This window comes from Mesoplodon densirostris, chromosome X (assembly GCF_025265405.1).
Source record: "Mesoplodon densirostris isolate mMesDen1 chromosome X, mMesDen1 primary haplotype, whole genome shotgun sequence".
Classification (NCBI taxonomy): domain Eukaryota; kingdom Metazoa; phylum Chordata; class Mammalia; order Artiodactyla; family Ziphiidae; genus Mesoplodon; species Mesoplodon densirostris.
In genome coordinates this window covers 100,808,813-100,830,524 of record NC_082681.1, presented here as the reverse complement: position 1 = coordinate 100,830,524, position 21,712 = coordinate 100,808,813, and the positions used below count along the sequence as shown (strand labels likewise).

General features: G+C 36.6%; 1 protein-coding gene across 8 annotated transcripts in view; it reads right to left on the bottom strand.

The window, feature by feature from the left end:
• Nucleotides 1-21,712, bottom strand: part of CASK (calcium/calmodulin dependent serine protein kinase) — a 400,881-nt gene that overhangs the window by 13,591 nt on the left and 365,578 nt on the right. For 4 of the 8 annotated variants that reach the window (XM_060086299.1, XM_060086303.1, XM_060086300.1 and 1 more), the window contains 6 exons: nucleotides 20,518-20,553; nucleotides 18,685-18,881; nucleotides 10,980-11,095; nucleotides 3,899-3,979; nucleotides 3,712-3,792; nucleotides 957-1,159 (listed from right to left, as the gene is read on the bottom strand). In XM_060086299.1, the coding sequence (XP_059942282.1) occupies nucleotides 957-1,159; nucleotides 3,712-3,792; nucleotides 3,899-3,979; nucleotides 10,980-11,095; nucleotides 18,685-18,881; nucleotides 20,518-20,553 (714 nt within the window). The remainder of the gene's footprint in view (nucleotides 1-956; nucleotides 1,160-3,711; nucleotides 3,793-3,898; nucleotides 3,980-10,979; nucleotides 11,096-18,684; nucleotides 18,882-20,517; nucleotides 20,554-21,712) is intronic. The other 4 variants (XM_060086301.1, XM_060086305.1, XM_060086302.1 and 1 more) reach the window with 1 other exon arrangement.

Here is a 21,712-nt window from a genome sequence, read left to right as displayed (position 1 = left end):
GAGGGGAGCTGGTCTACCATTTCAGCAGGTGGTATACTGATTCTATTTGTAACTGATAAGGGATTTTTGGTACAGGTTGGTCTTAGAAACGGCAGGCCTGGGAGTCACACAGGCATCCACAAGCCTCTCTGGTAACCTGCCCTGATGTCTACAACTCCCAAATCCTTCCTACTGGACTTTGAGTCCCACTTCTTCTTAGTTTGTCCTCAGAGATGAAAAATAGCTTGTTAGCATTTTTGATGTAAGGCCTTTGGCTTTCTCCTTTTCAAGCTTAACAATTTCTATTGCTTCTAGCGTAGGACGTATCTGCATGTCATCTAATTGTCTGTGTCTAGCTCCGAGTCCTCTCCAAGTTCTCCATATGCCTCCTCGTTTTAGCTCAGGGTCAGGCATCATCCCTCAGTAAAGTGATGGCAAAGGCTAAGAACCACCACGGGTCTCTACCCCTGCTCTGCCTGGCATCCCCCGGGGCTCGCTCATGCTTGCATTCATCAAGCTGGTGCTGTATTTCGGACCCAGGCCCCAGGATCAGAATTTCTTGCTGGCGATTAATATAAGACGCTGGCAGAGACTCTGATGGTCTAGTGTGAGCTGTACCAACAGAGGAAAGGTGGCTGCTGTGTTAAAGTGCCAGAGTCTCATCCTGACTCAGATTACTGTAGCATTTCTGGCAGGCACAGACCCGACTGGGCACTTTATTGAGCTTCTGAGTATAACGAATCTCATAAGAGAACAGTCTCTACTTCTTAAATACACTGTGTGTGCCCTGAGTGCAACGATTAGTCAGCTTGCATTCTAGACGGTTAACTCATGGTGCCTTCATTGCTGATACTTTCCCGTAGCTTACTATTAAATTATTATGTGACCTGTGATGTTCTGATGCCATTTTTCAACTTCAGAACCTGAGCTTAGCATGCAGGCAGGACGACAGGGTGCCAGGGTTGGCTAGGCATTACCTGAGGCTCCACGTCCAGTATTGCGATCAGCCCTTGCTCATGGATCTTCCGGATGGTCTCCAGTTTTGTCCCGTACATTGCATCCTCGTGGCTGCCATACTCCAGGTACTCATTATTAGAGATGTCTTGCATCATTTGGTCATGAGATACAAAGTAATAATTCTTTCCATTTTCTTCATCTTTCTTTGGAGGTCTGGTGGTGTCTGCAAAGTTACATGTCAAGAGAGGTTTAAAAGGCTGAGCTTATGAGCTGATGCTCCCAATGGACCTACCCAGACTCAATCTCCTCTTAAATGCTATGGATTCTGTAGTATGTCTCATGCCCTGTTCCCACCCCCAGTAGCTTTGTAGAACTAAATTCTAGAAGTCATATTTGCTTATGTGACATTGGACCACAGTAGTTGGTTAGTTGTTTGGTTTGGTGAATCTTTCTGTGTTTAGGTGAGATCTATTTCACCCCTTCATGGGTCACCACAGGGGAAAGACACTAAATGACCCAGGATTAACATAACTCACTCTATGCCTTAATGCAGTTAGGTCTTAAGAGAAGGAAACAAGAAGAATTTAAAAAAAAGGAAAAACACATATGGCTGTTTAAATTTAAGTAAATTAAAATTAAATAAAATTAAAAATTCAGTTCCTCAGTCTCACTAGCCACATTTCAGGGGTTCAATACCCACATGTGGCTAATGGTTACTGTACTGCACAGTGCAGATATCTAATGCTGTCATTATGAGAGAACGTTCTATTGAACAGTGCTGGTATACAGCATCATGCAAAAGAAGAGTGTCAGGATACAGCAAAAGGGATACCATATTGAAAACATAATGACCGTAGCCAGATATGGCCATAATAGTTAGGAAAGACCTAAAGCAGGAATTGGCAAACTAGGTCCTGTAGGCCAAATACGGCCCACTGTCTGTTCTTGTAAATAAAGTTTTATTGGAAAAGAGCCATGCTCATTTGTTTACATATTGTCTGTGGGTGCTTTCACAATGGCAGAGTTGAGCAGTTGTGTCAGAAACCATATGGCCTTCAAAGCCTCAAATATTTGCTGTTTAGTCCTTTACAGAAAAGGTTTGCTGACCCCTGACCTAAGCGAGTGTATACTAAAATATCTGCCAATAAGTCCTAGTTCTGTGGGATACTAATAGGACCAGGATTCTGCAAAACACACTTTAGGAAATGTTTTTCTAGACAAGCCAGGAACAGCAGTTTTAGTTTTCTTTCTCCCTTTGCTTCTTTCCTTTTTTGAGCAAGAACAAATTCATGCTATTCTTTGTTGTACATGAGTCCAAACCCAGGGGGAGTTTCCCCTCTCCTGCCCCAACTAGACTGTAGAACTGCCAAGTGCTCATGGACATCAAAATGTGGATGTTTTAAAGAAGAACCTGCTTTCTCCAGGCACATGAAAAGTTGAAGAAACAGCATACTATGTTGATGCTGTCCTATCTTCGGTCATTTCAGTAGGTAAACATATGCTATGTATACACCAAGGGTCAAATATTACAGCAAGTAGACATGATTGGGGTCAGCAATAACACACTTTAAAACCAAGCTAGTTAATTGGCCATTTAATAACATGGAAGTTCAATTGCTTATGTGATCAAGAAGAAACTAAATGTTAGCGAAGCTAGCTGTACTCATGATCTAGACATAAGGAGAATTAAAAGAACATTTTAAAGCGTTTTACTAGAAAACTCCAGTGGTACCAACTGAAAGAATATTTGATGAATTTCTTTTTTTGAGTAAATCAGACAGGGTTCTGGGATGAGAGTGGTCTTATGAAGCCTCACAGCTCTCTAGGATGTAGAGAAAACAGTAAATGGTGCTGACATGGCATTGGAAGGCCCTACAGGATGGAGCAAATCTCCCCATTTTTTCCTATTGCTCTTTTTTCCAATCAGGGATTGAACCCAGGCCCTCGGCAGTTGAAAGCACAGAGTCCTAACCACTGGACCGCCAGGGAATTCACTCTCCTGTTGCTCTTAAAAATCATTCTCCTTTAGCTCTTCCCACCCCGAACAAAGCTCTAACTGCTAAAAAGCTTTTGGGATTCAAATTTTAAACTTTGGAATAATAATAATAATAATAAAAAATAAAATAAAATGATGGTAGCAAGATGGCTATTATCTATCCAGTATCTGCTAAGTGTTCATATGATCTCAAATCCTCTTTATTTTCCTGGAATTACTTCATTTTGTAGTTGAGGAAACAAAGAGGACAAGAGGTTAAGGATAAGATATAGAAAATAAGGGGAATAAAAATATTACAGATTTAAAATTCTTTACAGTAAACAATGGATAGCACACTGGGTTTTAAAAGTGATAAAAGTCAACAATTTAGGTACAGATTAAGGAAAATATTGTTATATCAAAGAAAATTATACTATCATTAAAACCTATTTTTCTGAAGAATAATTCATCTGGGTAACATTTATGGCATATTGTTGGAAAAATTAGATTACAAATAGACTGAACGAGCCCAGTCTTGTTAAACAACAACAATGATAACAACACACACACACACACACGACGTGTTTGCACCAAGAGAAGCCTGGAAGGGTATACAATAAAATATTGAGAGTGGGGTTGGGATTAACTGTTAACTCATTTTCTCCTTTGTTCTTTTCTGGACTTTCCAAATTTCCTATAATGAACAGTTATTACTTATGTAATCAGAAAAAATATGTAAATTACAAGATTAGAAAAGTACTAGGAAAAATATACTTAAAGGAGAGTGAAACATTGCTTACGTGGAATAGGGTACGCAAACCGGTCTGGGTGCTTTGTGATGAGGGTGTTTTTTATATGTCTTCTCCCAACACCATGTGCACCTATGTCATTTTTTAAAAAGGAAATTAAAAATTGATAATTGTTAATAATATTCATAAAATGTTTTGAAGATGAAAACAAGAAAGCCACTTATGCAGTTAAACTTACCTAATAAGACTAGTGTTTTCCTTTTGAATGCTGTCAGTTTTACTACTTCTTCATATGTAACAAGATCTAATTGATCAAACACTAAAATGAAAGATTTAGAAAGAATATAAATTTACAGAAGGAATATTTCATGTATGTAAATTATAATTTTACTGGCAAAACCAAAATTATAGTAAAGCCATGTCTTAAAAAATATGAATCCAACTTACGATATATAGCTTACATGTAATTTAAGTCATATAACCTTTTGGGAGAAAATTTCATTTTTAAGCCCATGAAAATGCACTTTAGAACCAGGGTCATCCAAAGATATGTTGAGCACATGCATAGAAGTCCAGTTGTAAAAGATGCTGCATATCTTTTCATGCAGTATCCAACAAATCATATGAATTCATTCAAAACAACATGCTGTTCATATTTTTGCAATTCTAAGAAATCAGCAATACTAAAAAGAAAAAGTCTGCAGACAGTGACCAACATGAATGCAACTAAAGTTAACCAAGAAAGAGGCCAGCTAGATTATTTCTAGGGATGGATGAGAGATGCATGGACAGCTGGTCTTTAACTTGATGTTTCTTTCTTTCAACAGAGTTGCTGAAGGTAGCATGCTAGATTTCCTTCAAAGTCAAGTTTTGCAACTATGATTTCACACGCTTTGGAAATGAGCATCTCACAAGTTTTACTGTAACCCAGCTATCCATTCAATGGAAAGTCTTGGGTATGTAAGTAGGGGAACATGCTTCCCTGGGCCCCAAACTTTGTCAGCCTGTGTGTGGTAAGTAAGTTAGGACGGACAGAATGGGAAGAAGCATGAAGCAGAGTCTGAGCTTGGAAACTTTTGCAAAAGGGGAGTTCTCTAATCATTACAGACTGAGAAGAAACGCTTTAAAAAATATTTTTTTGGAAACCTGCCTCTTCACAAAACTATTACAAAAACTTTCCCAAGAGGATGACCATCCCTGTTGAAGTTTAAGGTAGTCCAATTCTCACAACACATTTGAAAATTCTCACAAGAAGGCTAAAATCACGTGTGTATGTTTCCCAGAATATTTTTCTGTGTGGTACTACCCATATGTTGTCAGGCACACACTGAAATTTCTTTTTTTTAAGAATATTGAATAAGCTCTGGATTTTAGACGGGTTGAAATAAATTCCATGAAATTGATTCCATGGTGTAATAGAGGAATCTAAGATGCTTCAGTCAATCATTAAGAGAAGCTTCTACTCCCTGAAACAATATGGCCAAATGCTTTTGAATATCAGCTCAGTCCTTAACATTTGTGTTCTTCCCAGTAGCAAAGAACCTTAAAATGCAAAAAAGGATACTCTGGAATGCAACAGATCAGAAACAAACAAACGAACAAAAGTTATCATTCCCAAAATACTAAAAAACAAGAAATACAATATGTTAAAATAAGGGTTAGTGCATGTTAATGGGTATTTGTGCATTTTTTGGGATAACTTGATTGCATAAAGGTTGACTAAAAGACTTAAAAGCATATTCTCTAGCAACAGCTAAAAACCACAAAATGCTTTCTGTGTTTAGAATGGCAGATTCACAAAATCAAAATGAACATGAGGTTGTCTGCGTGGCGGAGCTAGCTAGTCATGCTGCAGTGGTAATGGAGTGACGAAGAGTTGCAAAAATAAAAGCAGGAGAGCTTACGGCATTGCTTTTTATACCTATTGCCCTCTGAGTGATATTTTCATCAAGAAAAGTATGCTTATGAAAGAGGTCCATCAACAAGCTGATATATTTTATTATATAGAAATAATCAAGCATCTCACAAAAGAGCAAGATGATGACACAAGTTTTCTGAATGGTATACACATCTCTTTCCCTCTACAGAGCCCTGACTCCAATCCTACTGAATTAAGCCATTTTTTTTGAACATATAAGAATGAGTTAGATATCAACAATCAACATGACAAATGAACAGATATGTTACACATCAGTATCTTAACCATATACGAGTAGCATGAAGAGGGTACTCTGGTCTAAATGAAATCATCACGTAGTCATAGGGTGGAGAAACAATAAAAAAGGATATTTTAAAATACGACATACAAAGAATATAAGGAGAACACTTAGAGACTGAACTTTTAAAGGTTTTAAGTTGTTTGCTGATTTAAAAAAGGGACTTAATGAAAGGAAACCGTCAAAAACAAAGAGGCACAGTCACTCAACAGGTTACTTACATGCACAGAGGCCATTGGGAGTAAGACAGCATGAAAAATGTACAGGGGTCATTGAAATATGGCTTTTAATATATTAGTAAAATAAAAGTATAATATGCACAAAAGAAACTTTACCATGCAATATTCTAAACATGAGGCAAATAAATCACATTAAGAAACAAACTCACTTTAATAAAAATTCAACAATATCCTTATATAAAAGCCAGTGGGTTTTATATACTAGCATATGCATACAAATTTTGTCTGGGAATAGTTACAAGAAACCTTCTTCAGGGAGTGTAGGTGTGGAAGCCTTTTGCTTTTGATTCTGTATCTTTTCTAATTACGTGTGCCTATTACTTTTACTATTAAAAAAATGTCAACAGGGCAGTGAGATTATGGGCCACTTTTTGTCGTCTTTAGAGTTCTCTGTATTAAAGAAAACAAAAATAATAGCTTTTTAAAGTCAACAGTACTAATTTGTGGTATTAAACATAATTTAAACACACCTATGAATGGTATTGTAGAAATCTTCTATGTTTGTATGTGTGTATGTAAATGGGATTTCTCAGGATATTTAAGTACCACTGCTCAGGGCTCTAACATTAAAAGAAAATGAATCAATGAAGAGTTTTAAAAAAAGTTTACATTAATAACTTGATCTTAAGTTGATTTTGGAAGTCCTAGGGCTGAGGAATCTCAGTGCCTCAAAGAGTATAGTTCTTCTAGAAGCATGACAGTGCTTTTTGCATCAAATTTATGTGGCTAAAAGTCTTTCATGCGTTGCAGAAAATGTATTTGCTGTAAACGCTACACACACCATAATGAAATCTATTCCCAAGGCTTCAGAAATACTGTCTGGCATATTGTCCTGACTTCCTGGTAAGCTACTCAATGTTCATGACACTTTTGAGTATTTAGATACCTGTTCTCCAGTAAAATCTTTTCCATAAATAAGCCTTTAACATTGATTCCATATCTCAGTTGGAAAAGCTATCTTCAAAGTAGCTTTGAAGTATACTAGTATCTTCAAATACTGTACAAACCTCCACTTAGATAAGCTATTGTACACGGTCACACTGGGCCGAGTAAAGTGGGCCTAATGTTACCACATCCTCTGTTCTTTCAAGAAAAGGCAGAAACCCAGATTTTATGTTAAATATTTGATTTTCAAATGTGATAACTAATTAAGATTATTTTAAACACCGTGTGTATATGGGAAAAATAAAATTTATTTATGGGTCACATTCAGCTAATAGACTGACACTATACAATGTGAGAGGTAGGCAACAGTTTGAACAGAATTCTGCTTTAACTAGACATGTAGAATTTCCTGGTGACATAAAATGGAAATAATTAATTCTAGTATTTTATCATTTCCATCAGTTCTAGATATTGATAAAGTTCTCATCCTTTATTTTTACTACAAATGTAAACAACTTCAGAATTTAATGATAAGGTTTGGATCTTGCCAACAATAGCTGCTGAATTCTCAAAGATTTGAAGCAGGAAACAAAACGTATGCCCTTATTTTTTAAAAATTACTTATTTTTCAATGTATAAAAATCAGTTGCATTTTTTAAAACTTGAAGTACAGTTGATTTACAGTGTTGTGTTAGTTTCAGGTAGGTGTACAGCAAAGTGATTCAGTTTTATATATATATATATATATATATATATTCTTTTTCAGATTCTTTTCCCTTATAGGTTATTACAAAATATTGAGTGTAGTTCCCTGTGCTCCACAGTAGGTCCTTGTTGGTTATCTATTTTATATAGAGTATTGTGTATATGTTAATCCCAATGGCCCTTATTTTAATTTACTGAGGACTATGGGAAGATTCCCCCACTGTATTTTACAATCGACTTTTGAATAAGTCAGAAAACACCTTTCAGAAATATAGTTGGATTTGTGGCCTACGAACCCATTTGGCTAGTTCTTGGTATTAAAGAATATGATATTTCAAAGTTCTCAAAGCATTTGCCTTCCCAATGGAGGTCAACAGTATGTGTTTCTCTCTTTTAGAGCAATTCTTTATGTAGGCAATACCACATATTAGGATAAACTTTCATCATAGCTAAAAGCAGAACAGCTGATAAAATACTTGACTTTCCTTCCTGACAATTTCATCTCTTGTAAAGGCAAGGTAATCAGTAAGTAAATGGTTCTTCTGGTCTTTATAATTAACAAAATGTAAGAGTTGGTTGGTGATGGGGAAGAATGCTGAAGAGATGGTGGCAGAAAGGACATGCCAGGCAGCATATTCTAGAAAGTCCAGGGAAAAAGCCAGGCATCTTCTCCAGACCAGAAAAACTAATAGGAGAGCTCATGAGTGATGATTTTGTGTGGGTGGGAATCCTAACGATGACATTCTGACTAGACAGTCACAAATGAGCCTAAACACAAGTTCTGTATAGAAACTTGAGTGGCCCTGCAAGGACCTTATAAAAAGCTCAGATTTTCTACCAAAGGAGGCTCTCAGGCAGTGACAAATACTGACATAGAGAAGGAACTGTGGGCATGAGGAAGGCTCTGAGGCCTGGAGGACCACTGCTTAGGAAGATGCTGTGGATAACAAAAAAGTGGTGGGTCTCCTCTTAGTTTTAAGTTTACAAGAACTTAGATAGATCCATGGTTTTGGATAGGAGGTGTTGTGTTTAAAGACGACAGAGAAAAAGCAATTCTATTCCATGTCTATGAGGTTCCTGCCTTCTCTAGCAAGGGTGATATAGCCTTCAAACATAATGGGCAATGTTTACCAGAGACAAAGCTTAAGATAAGGGACAGTAAATGAGTACTTGGCTTCATTAAATGATATCCATTTATCAGGCCCAGCAATGAAATAACCTGAGATCCACTGAACTTTAGAATTAGAAAAGATATCCTTCATTGACTAATCCAATTCCCTCATTTTGAGGCCCACAGGAGCCAAGTGATTTGCCAAAGGTGCATGGATACACAGGTGTGCTAATTTCCGGTCCTAGCTTGGGCTGGCTGTTAAGCTTACAGGTGCGTTTGCAGGACTACCAAGCACCACTTGTGATGAATCAGAAAGAACAGGGACAATGGAAGATCAGTGGTGCCCCAGTGGTCAAAGAATGGAAAAAGTTAACTGTGGAAAACACTGGCCACCAGATAGGATGCTGATTCTCTGGCAAAATTCTTAAGTGAACGATTCAACGGACTCTTTGTCAGAATTTAGAGAGTCTAGTTTTTCAGTTAACTGGCTTCTTATTTTTCCTCAGAGCTAAATTAAAGAGTGTTGGCAAATTGAATACTCATGTCTACATGCCTTCCATCAGTAGAATATAAAAAGCTAAGGATGAATTGACAGCCTTATTGGCCATTTCTTTGCTTTTCTAGGTTTAAATTAATTTTAATGCCATCTATATATCATTTAAAATCATTGTAAAAATTACAAGGTTATACATATATATGTAATGTCAACAGACCTGTTGAGCCTGTTAGAAGCTGATGGAAATAAAGGTGATTATGGAGACTTGGCAATAACCACTGACATTTTATGTTAAACAACATTCTGCTGCTACTACAGTGAATTTCTTCAAATAGTACTACTGGAGCATTTACAATTAGTTTTAACTAATTATATTTAACTAATCTACTTTGAATATTTCTTCCCTTTATAAAACAAAAAAAGCCATTATCAGACTAGTGCTCTGTAGTGGTATATAACCAGAAATGATACCTTTTATTGGAAATAAAAATGTGGCACACTGTAGCTATCATGATGGGAAAGATTTCCTTATTTAACTGAACCATTTAAAATTAAGCCATGTGGTCACTCACATTCATTCCACATTATACAATACTTCAAAATGTTTACTTTTACTCTCTGATCAAGAAATGAATCATTCAGAGTTTCAAAATAATTTTTCCTAGTGAATGCTAATAAAATAGAACGTTCTACAGAGGGAAATGCATTTCATATTTGTCAGAAATATTATACTGTCAAACTGGGTATGCATGATTGCATTCACTTGATTTTCTTTGCCATATGTTTGAAGTTTGGAGTTATTTCTGAAACCTTGGGAACTAATCTAATGCCAATGTTGGGGCTTGCACTTCCTCAGAAAAGTTCCTTATAAAAGGAGTCATATTAAGAAGTTATTGAAAATAAGTAAAACCCACTCTACATCATCATGCCTTTTCGTTAACTTAAGTTACATCCTGTGAGTCTTCTGGGAATTCTACTGCAATGACAGAGCATGCTTTTTTGGTATTCATTTCAGTTCTTAGCAAATGAGTGAATATTTTGACTTAAGTTGAATGCAAGCTTCCATACAGACAAACATACCATGAAGGGTAGGCCAAGATAATGTTCCTGGTCTTTTAGGGGCTAAGAAATACCATGAAGGAAGAAGGCTAGTGACAGGAACTGACCAAATTAAGTTAATATCTATCTAATGTCATTTGCACTCTTTAAAATCAATCACTGAACCATTTGCAGCACAGCTCTCTGTTAAGAGTGCACCTTTGCCCTTAGAAATGTGGCACAGGGCCATGTCCAAGGGCCAGAGAGGAGCCAGGAGTGAGAGTATTTGCTCAAGACCAATCTCAGCAAGGAGGCAAGAATCCTGGCAATTCAGCAAACTCTCAATCTCTCATTTCTCAGGGGAGGACTTAATGTACTGGGTTCTTTGAGTTCCAGAGAGTACTGTTTCCAAATAGCATTTTCTTCCTATAAAGTATAGCTCTGTAAAATATTTGGCAAATAACCAACATAATAATCGAAGGTAAGGGATTCTTAAAGTTTTTGCAAGCTGATGATCTCATATGGTGAAATTTTTTTGATAGAGAACTCTGAAGACGGAATTGAGATGTTACATCTACTTCAGTCTTTGAGATGTTTAACCGGTCTCAGTAAGTCGTACTTTTCCCTACCTGCATTGTGCTTTGCCAAATATTTATCTTTGTACTGCTTCTTTTTCTTGCCAAACCAAGTACAGCTGGCTTGCTGCTCCTGTTTGGTCTTCTCCATGGCAATGCAAGCGACTCGCCTAGCACACAAAGAAAAGAATAAAACTAATGTATAGTTTTATGCTGATAAAAGAGGAAAACCAGTCATTTGAAGAGTTTACATGAACCTGCGTGAACAAACTCCTCACAAACTTTTCAAATCATTCAGATAAAGGCTGCTCCTTGACAATTTCCTAGAAAGGTTTTAAAAATGCAGGCTTACACGAAAATAACATTGTATCACTTGAACATACACTAACTGATAACACAGATGAAAAGTCTAAACATATAGTCATGAAATACAGTGAAATGAGTGTGGGATTTTGAGTTGAGACAGGTCTGATTTGAATCCTGGCTCTATCACTTATTAGCTTTTATCAATTTAGTGTTAGGTGCTTTTCTAGGAAATTTACATATATTAACTCATTTAATCTTTCTAACAACACGTGAAATCATGTCACTGTTTTACAGATGAGGGGATCAAAGGACTGAGAGGTTAATTAATTTGTCCCAATCACACAGCTGATAAAGTGGGAGAGTGAGGACAGTCTGGCACCAGAGCCCATGCTCTTAAGCAGTACATTCTATTGGCAAGTTCCTTAATCTCTTGGAGCCTCTTGAATGGCTGTTGTAAAGAATTAGAACAAAAAATGTAAATAATATCCCTAGCACAGTGGCAGGCACAGTAGATGCCTAATAAATGGTACTACTACTACTTGAAGATTCTAGGTAGGGAAAAAAAACTATGATTAAATCCAGTTAGAATTACATTCAGAAAAATCATAATTTTGTTCTACATAATTATAGTATTCAGCATTAGTAACATGTACATAAATGTTGTTAAAAAGTTGCTCTCTTAGGACTTCCCTAGTGGCACAGTAGTTAAGAATCTGCCTGCCAATGCAGGGGACACAGGTTTGAGCCCTGATCCAGGAAGATCCCACATGCCGCAGAGCAACTAAGCCTGTGCGCCACAACTACTGAGCCTGCATTCTAGAGCCCGCGAGCCACAACTACTGAGCCCATGTGCCACAACTACTGAAGCCCACATGCCTAGAACCCACGCTCCACAACAAGAGAAGCCACCGCAATGAGAAGCCCATACACCACAACGAAGGGTAGCCCCCGCTCGCTGCAATTAGAGAAATCCTGTGCGCAGCAACGAAGACCCAACACAGCCAAAAATTTTAAAAAATAAAATAAAAAAAAGTTGCTCTCTTAGGTTTAGGCTAAGCAAGTACTTGCCTTTCAAGATATTACCACAGAAGGTTTTGCTTACTTAATTACTTTGCTTGTAGGCCAATGTGGAATGCCCGAGTGAGCCACATATGAGGAGAATCCAAAATCACTATCAGAATGCCATACAATGCTATTGAAAATGACGAGTTGTTTTCCAGTGAGATTGTACTGATTTGCATTCCCACCAGCAGTATAAAGTTCCTATTGTTCCACTTCCATGTCAACACTTGTTATTATCAGTCTATAATTTTAGCCATCATGGTGGACGAGTAATGAAATAAGACTGTGTTTTGAGTTTGCATTTCACTGATGATTAATGAGATTGAGCACCTTTTCATATGCTTATTGGCTACTGGATTTCCTCTTTTGTAAAGTGCCTGTTCAAATCTTTTGACCACTTTCCTATCCAGTTGTCTTTTTCTCATTGATTTGTAGGAATTCTTTATATGGTCTGAATATTACACTTTTGTTAGTTACATGTGTTGGAGGTATCTTCTTCCACTCTGTGGCTTGCCTTTTTAATCTTTTCATGGTATTTGATGAATGTAACTTATTAGTTTTAATTTAGTCAAATCTAGCAATGTTTTCTTTTATGGGAAATATTTTTGATCTTTTTTAGGAAATCCTTGTCCCTAAAGATATTCTCCAATATTATCTTCTCAAGGGTTTATAGTTTTCTCTTTCATGTTTTGGTTTTTAATACACTGGAACTGATTTTTGTATGTGGTGTGAAGTTAGGGGTCCAATTTCTCTCATTTTTTTCCCTAATGGATAACCAATTGCCCCAGCACAACTTATGGAAATGTCTATTCATTCCTCACTAGTGACTATTTATGTATGAGAGTGTTCAGGGTTCTCTTCAATTGGTCTATTTGAGCATCTCTAAGCCCATACCTTATTGTCTTAATTACTACAGCTTTATAATAAATCTTGGCATCAGTGGGGCAAGGCCTCCCTCCTTATGCTTCTAGAAGAGCATCTTGACTATTCCTGATTCTGTGCATTTCCTTGAAAACTTTAAAATTTGCTTGTCAATTTCAAAATGGTTGGGATTGAATTGAATCTATGAATCAATCTGGGAGGAATAGACATCTTTACAATATTTACAATATTGAGTCTTCTAGTCCCTGAATACAGTATGTCTTTCCATTTATCTAGGTCTTCTTTAATGTCTCAATAAGTTTTATAATTTATCCTCTAAATGTCTTGAACAACTTTATTAGATTTGTTCCTAGGTTGTTGATTAAAAAACTTATCAATCGTATTTAAAAAAATTTGTAATATTGAAAAATTCAAACATATACAAGAGTAGAGAATAGTGTAATGAACCCCAAATACCTACAACCCAGCTTCAACACTTATTAACTCATGGCTTATTTTGTTTTATTTACAACCTACCCACCCTAAGGTTACTTTGAAAAAAATCCAAGTTTGTATCATTTCTTCCTTAAATATTCTTAAATTCCCTTTAAACCTATAGGTTCCCCCTCCTTCCCTCTCTCCCTTTTCTTCTTGCAAATTATTTGTTGCAGAAACCGGTTGTTTGTCCTATAGTTTCTGATCCCACCCCTGTGGTGTCTTCAGTAAGTCCCTTTGTCTTTTGCATTTCCTGCAAATAGCTAATTAGATCTAGAGGCCTAATCAAATTTAAGTTCTATTTTTTTTGCAAGAGTACTTTATAGTATTATGGTGTTGCAGGTGGTGTTATGTAGGGTATTTAAAAATTATTTTCCGTTTTTTACTGTAAATAGAAATATAATTGATTTTTGTACACTGATTTCACATCAGCCATCTTGCTAAACTCTCATATTAATTCTAATTGTTTATCTATAGATTCCTTTGAATTTCTACACAGAATCATATCACCTGTTATATATTTTTTTCCCTTCCAATAATGTTTGCTGTAGGTTTATTGTAGATACTCTCAATCAGGTTTAAGGAAGTTCCCTTCAATTCACAGTTTGTGAGAGTTTTAATCATGAATGGATGTTGAATTTTAAAATCTGCACCTATTGCTATGACCATGTGGATTTTTCTTCTTTAGTCTGTTAATATGGTGAATCAGGTTGATTGGTTTTCCAATGTTGAACCAGCTGTGCATTCCCAGTACAAACTCCACTGGGTCAAGATGTATATCCTTTTTATATATTGCTAGATTCAATTTGCTAATATTTTGCTGAGGATTTTTACATCTGTGCTCATGAGGGATACGGGTCTGTAGTTTTCTTTTGCCTTTAGTGAACTTTGGTATTAGGGTAATGCTGGCATCATGAAATGAGTTGGGAAGTGTTCTCTTCTACTTTCTTAAAGAGTCTTTCCTCCATGTCTCTTTCTCTCTCTTGCTCTTTGAGGGCTTTATTTATATTTATTTATTTATTTTTGGTTAGGAGAAAGACATTTATTGGGAAATACTGTGAACTCTCAGCAACAGCAACAAAGTCAATCTCCATATATTACCTAAGTGGCATACAGAGGAGGCTGATGAAACCTTTGCTTTGGGAATTCTTCCAGTTCAAGCCAATATGTGCTGTCAGTCATAACTACAGCTTCTGTGAGGCACAGGATCTTTGGAAACATAAACAGAACTGAGGAATTTTTGACAGGTTAAAAGAGATGAAATCCTGACCTCGTGAAGCTTACGTTATAGTGTACAGAGTATCTTATAATAAATGTTTTTCAGCTTAAAAACTTTAAGAAAAAGAAGTTCCCAGTAAAAATTTGTGGTGTGGCCATATGTGGTGTAATGACAGAGGAATGATACTGATTTTTACTAGGCACTCAGGAAATGAATGTTATTTCTTTTAGCTCAGTATGTGCAAGGAAACTGTGTTAGAATTTAGGTCAACCTGGAAGGAAATTTCAAACACATGTTTAACATTTTATTGCTGACTTGGATGAGGATCCTAGTAGGCAAGGGAAGGGATGACAGATTCAGGGACTCAAATCATATCAGAGGATTAGACTGATGGGCCTTGTCAAGCAAGATGAGATTTACCAAGGATAAATAAGGTAAGGTATTTGGGTCCAAAAAATTTGATTTCTCATCTAGAGGATGTGAAAAATATGACTTGGTAGCAACACATCTGAACAAAGCTTCTGGGTCTGGCTGATAGTATTGTTTCAAATCTTTCTCATTAGTATTACATGTCCGTCGACATTCTAGAGACCAATTCACTTTTCCAACGAGGGACTCTGCTTTTTCCCCTCAGCTGGGAATGCCTTCCTATACCTCCAGAGTCCTACTGTGGTCTCAAGGAACATACTGCCCAGTGGGCCTCTTCCTCTTCATCTTAGTTAGAATCCCTGTCTCCCTCTATGGTCACTGCAACTTTATTGAGTTCAGTTTTTCTGTAATAAACTGAACATAACATATAAAGTGTAAAATTTTATCAGTTTTGAAACATTATACATCCCATGAAACCATCTCTACAATCAAGATAACAAACATTTTCATCACCCCGGGAATTTTCTTATGCCCCTCTGTAATCCCTCCCTCCCTCCTCCAGATCCCCAGGAAACCACTGTCACTGTAGATTAGTTTTGCATTTTCTGGAATTTTATATAATGGAATTATACAGTATGTTCTCTTTATTGCCTGGAAACCCAGCCTAATGATTCTGAGTTTCACCCATACTGTTGTGTGTTATCAATAGTTCATTTCTTTTTATTGCTGAAGAGCATCCTACTGTATGCATATGCCATCATTTGTTTATCCATTTACCTGCTGATGAAAACTTTAAAAAATTTTAGCTATTCTAATAGGCGTGTGGCCACTGAGTTTTTGTTAGTGCATTTTTTGTCCTTGGAAATTCATTTTGGTTCTTTTTCAAATCTGCTATGCCATTAAATATTTTCCCCCTCTTCTCTGAAGATATTTTTTAAGCTTTTACTGATTTTTTAAAAGCCTGCTAATAAGTACAGTTGTTTAAAAACCTTTGTCTCCTAATTCCAATATATGAAGTAGGTTTGAATTTGTTCCTGGCGTCTTTCATTTCTGTCAGGTCTCACTGGTTTCCATGTGCACCTGCTTATTTTGACTTGCTGGTAACTGCCCTCAAGAAAGTTTACGTGAGGGGTCAGGAGGAGCTCTAGGATGAGGCCTAGGATAAAAGTGTTCTCCTTCAGAGACTTTCATTTGTTTATAACAGATATTTGGAACTATTAGTAAAGGGGAAGCCTCACATCAAGCGCATAGCTGGAGTTTCCCTGGCTGTCCCAGGCTATGTGTACCTGGGTGCAAATCCACTCAAGGTGGACCGGTGGCCACAGTTTTTTCAGGGGAACTTTGCTTTCCTTTTGCTCTGCTCACCGACAAGGCAGCCTTCTCTACAGTCCCCTGGTGTGGAAGGGCAGTGAGGGGATGTTTATCTGTTTGCTCTTAACCTGGGGGTATAGCCTTTTGCAGATCCTGACAATGCGGGATGAGTCTCCTAAAAGATTCTCCTACTTGTACAGGCCTTATTAGGTCTTAACCTTGGTCCTCTGGCAGAGAAGTTTTTAGTAATAGAAATGCCCTCCTGGCAAAATGGACCAATTTGGTACTCTAATTTTTACTGCTCTGATTAATGGCTTTCATATAAAAATTGGTCACTGAGTTCCCCAATACCTTTTCAGCTACTCAGTGCTTTTAAGGTCATTTTCCAAAACATATTTTCTGTAGCACTTTTCATTTTTTTTTTCCAGTGGGAGGACTGATCCAAATAACCTAGTCTACCATTATAGGAAACAAGAAGCAAATCTGCTTTTCCCCCTGCCATTTCTCAGGCTTCCTCCAGAGGACTCAGAGTTCTAGGTACTGGTGAGACATGATTTATACAAACGAGCTGACTACGGAGAAGAGGTCTGGATTCTACATAATTATTTTCAACAAATGCTCATTAATGTATGGCAACATTCAAGAACACATTTTGTAAAACATAAATATCAGTGATAACATAGTAACATTACCATCAAAATGACTTAGAAATCACTTTCCTCTCACTAATGCTTAAACTGTTTTCTGAAGATCAGACTGAAAGACAGCATCAGATGGAAGGATGCTACTTCCTCTAACTAGGCCTATGTTTCCTCGTGTAAAATGATGGCATCTGAAGTTCTTACCAGCTCTGACATTCTAAATTTAAGAGTATAGCTGAAAGAAGTGATCAAGCAAAAGAGATTAGCTGAGAAATCACTTTAATTAGTGAAAAAAAAGGATGAAAAGTTGTACATGTCTATGAACTCTATGCCTTTGGTCTCTTTCAGCTAGGTTCAAGTATTTTGGACATGAAGTTATCTTTTTTGCACTAGGTTTCTGATATATATTGCCAAAGTACTGACAAAGGTAAAAGTATTGACATTTTTCAAAAAATAGCAAATTGTAACATTAGTAACAGAAATAGATTTTACCAAAATACACAGTAATCCGTGACTCCTCTCAGTTAAAAACATGTCTAAAAATTGTTTGACTTTAACCTGCGTTCAAAGCCTAAACTAAGAGACACACATTTTTAAAGACCTGGCAAGGGGGACTTCCCTGGTGGTGCAGTGGTTATGAATCCGCCTGCCAATGCAGGGGACACGGGTTTGAGCCCTGGTCCGGGAAGATCCCACATGACTCGGAGCAACTGGGCCCGTGCACCACAACTACTGAGCCTGTGCTCTAGAGCCTGCGAGCCACAACTACTGCGCCTGCGAGCCACAACTACTGAGCCCATGTGCCACAACTACTGAAGCCCGCGCACCTAGAGCCCATGCTCCGCAACAAGAGAATCCACAGCAATGAGAAGCCCGTGCACTGCAACGAACAGCAGCCCCTGCTCGCTGCAACTAGAGAAAGCCTGTGCACAGCAACGAAGACCCAACGCAGCCAAAAATAAATAAATGAATAAATTTATTTTAAAAAAAAGACCTGGAAAGGTAAAGAACGAAGCTTCTGACTGTCTTACCCTTCTAATAGTGAAACATTTTAAATACCTGGAATGACCATGAATCCTGGCATTTGAGTTTTTCGCTGGTGGTGGAGTGGGATGGGGGTGGTGAGAGCATGTGGAGGGGCAAGGAGAGGGTACATTTAAAAAAATGCAATTCTAAAAGGATGGAAACAGCATATAGGAATAGAGGGCTCTGCTAAGAGACCACGATGTGACCATGACCTGAGGCTAGTCGCTCAGCCTTTCTACAGACCTTCCTCTCCTTACGTGTGAAACAAAGACCTGACTCTATAAGCAGGAGCTTACTTGGTGCTGACAATTTAGAATTCTTGGATGACTAATTTGAACTGTGTCTGGCTAATAGAGCAAGGAACATATTAAACAGGTTTTACCCTATAAAAGAATAAAATATAAAGTTGAAAAATGGATGTCCAGGCTTCATTTTTATTGTAAACTATAAGAAAACAACAAAAACATACCATTCCTGAAGTTCTGGAGAAGGAATGAGACCCGCAGTTCCATTTTTGGAGTTTTCCAGTTTACCCTGCCACCAATTGTGATCATCCTTACTGATAATCTGGATAATGTCACCAACTCTGAATCGAATGCCAGCTTCTTTGCAGGGGATGAGGTCATCCTTGGCTGGATCATATTCAAATTGTGCTCTTACATAGATCTATAAAACAGGAGTTTGTAAGAAAAAATGCCATGGTGATGTGAAAGAAAACAGTCAGCTCTAACTTAATAACCACACACTAACACTTACTACAATACGAACAGGACATTAGATGGTGAAAGCAAATATGATGCATGGAAATACAACACAAAAAACTGCTACCACTAGAAACAATGTACTACTTTTGGTGTGTACAGGTTCAAGTTTTTGCTCTTTTTATTTGGAGGGAACACTTAAGATACTTGCTTAGTAAAAATAGACTTAATTTCTGCTTTTACTATAATAGGATAGGCTTAAAATTATAGAGAAGTATGCTTACCATTTTAAAATCTGAATATATTTAGTTGCTATTATGCATAAGTTGTCATGATCACATGGCAGCCTTTAAACCATGACCACAAGCATTCAGGACAGGTTTTAACCCTAAAGCAGTACATGATACAAAACTAGCAAGAACTCTGTGCTGGTATCTTGCTGTAAAATGCCTACATGACAACTGGCAGTGTGTCTGCACACTGCTGATAAGCTTAAATGTAATTCGAACAATTTTTTAAAGCATTTAAAAATAGTTTTATTCTTTAAACAGGATTTAGACTTTGTATTTTACTCTTTTTAGAGAAGAAAAATTAGTTTGAATCCTGGCTTTGCCAGCGTAACACTTGAAATCTGCACAGAGCTTCAAGATATGCATGGTTTAAGGCTCTGAATTTTATGATATGTGAATATAACTAGTAAATATTATAAAAGGAAACAGATTAGCATACAAGGGGTTATATGGCACCATTTTATGAATCACTGGATTTCTAAATGATTTAAAATAAGGTGCTAGATATTGAATGTTGCATCACTTATGGGTGAGTTCTATTAGGTGCTAGTTTATGCAAATCTTAACTCACAATTTGATATTTTTTAATAGCACATTTCACAAAAAATACCATAAAAATTCTATCTCTTGAAATTAAATTTGAATATTAATGTTTAAGTCACTGTAAAACCAACCTGAAGGCTTTGGAACTATTGTGTGATTATTCTGTTTAAGTTTCTTTTCAGAAATCCAGCCTATAAAATTAACAAGTCTCTGCATTTGCACCTAAAATTCATACTCAAAGTGCCAGCAAATTGAAAGTTACTTGTGTTAGGCAGCACTTAACTTTTCATGTTTGATTAGGCTGTAAAGCCAGGAATTTTCTATTCTTTTTTTTTCATTGTATATGGCTTTTAGAAATACACATGCAGATACAAATTACGAAAAAGCCTTCAAACTTCAGATAATTATTGCTTAAAAATGTTCCATGTACGTTGTAGTTATTCTTAGAATTCTAAGAATTTTGTAACCTTTAAAAATTTTTTTCCACCCCAGAGGCAGGCCCATAAGATCCCCAAAGGCTGAATTCTCAACCATCAACATAAAATGATCAGGTTGAAATTACAATAACCATCACAGCTACAAAGATGTTAGGAAAAAAATCTTTATAGAGAATTAGTCATGTGTAATGTGTTAAAATGAAATGGTACAAGCTCTCAATGCTCAAATGTTATGGTCCAAATGCAGACATTATGGGATGAAAAGGGTTAATAAAGGATTGGCTATTAGCAGCTCAGTTTAGAGAAGTTTCTATAGAGGGTATCTATTCACCTGTCGTCCTTTTGGTTGGGTAGTTGATGGCAAGTCCTGTAGAATAAAGCCAACCCAGGAGAAAAATTTTCATTTACTTTTCAAAGAGTACAAGGTAATTTGTGTGTTCTGTTACAATATGGTTAAAAAATGAGCTAGATTTAAGTTGTAAAGAGATAATATACATTATTCCATTTCTCAGAAATGTTGAGTTATCAAAAAAAAAAAAATCAAACCCAGGCCATTTAGCAGCAAGCTGAAGAAAGCAGGTAAGTTTAAGCAGAGAGAAAATGTGTTCTTAAGAAACAACTCAGCATCTTCAACACAAAAGCCACTGCAAGTGAAATAGCCTATTTAAAAACCCCCCCCCAAACTCAAAAGAGCTGTTGCCCTTTTCAACTTAGTCACTGCAACCATTTAGATTTCGAAAAATTCAATGGTTGTACGGATTTTCACCATCTTAAAGTTATTAAATGTTATAAATGAATTCCTTTGGTAGCCTGTTTTGAAGCTGCAAATAAAAGTCTTAGGAAATTTTCTTCCATAATTTCTCTTATATCATTCCATTTGAGGTGATCTCTAAATTATTTTTAAATGTATCTGATAAAAATGTTGATATATTTTTAAAGGGCAAGTTAATAGTCAGGAAAAAAGTGATACTGCTGTATTATTAGAACTCTCAATATTTTTAACAGCAATATCAGCAACTTAGAGATTTTGTTACCCCAAATATTGCACACCTGCACGTATTAAGTGCTCCCATTTGTTTAAATTAAAAACAGTTCTTTTTACTTTCCAAAATGGATAGTTCTGGAAAAAAAAAGTAAAATTCCAAGTTCAAGTCAAAATATAAAGTACTTTGTGTTAAAGATGTGATAATAGCGTGGCTTAAGTGCAGTTTGAAGCCAGTTCCTTTTGCTGTTTATATCCAGGCAAGGCTTATAATTCACAAAAGTATGTGCACGTACCACAATAACAGAGGGCACACCAATTCGTAAACTTAGATAGCGGAAACTAAAACATGTTGCTGATATCACTCAGAATAGACAACTACAAAGCCCAAGAATACCCAAATGCCTACTCTGCAAAATCCTTACATTTCTTTATCTTTCTCAAATTAAAAAAAAATGTTGAGAAATTTCAAGAAACTTCCACTTACATCCTTTGCATAACTTTGAGCAAAGTCATAAATAGTAGATGGGTGACAGAGAAATAT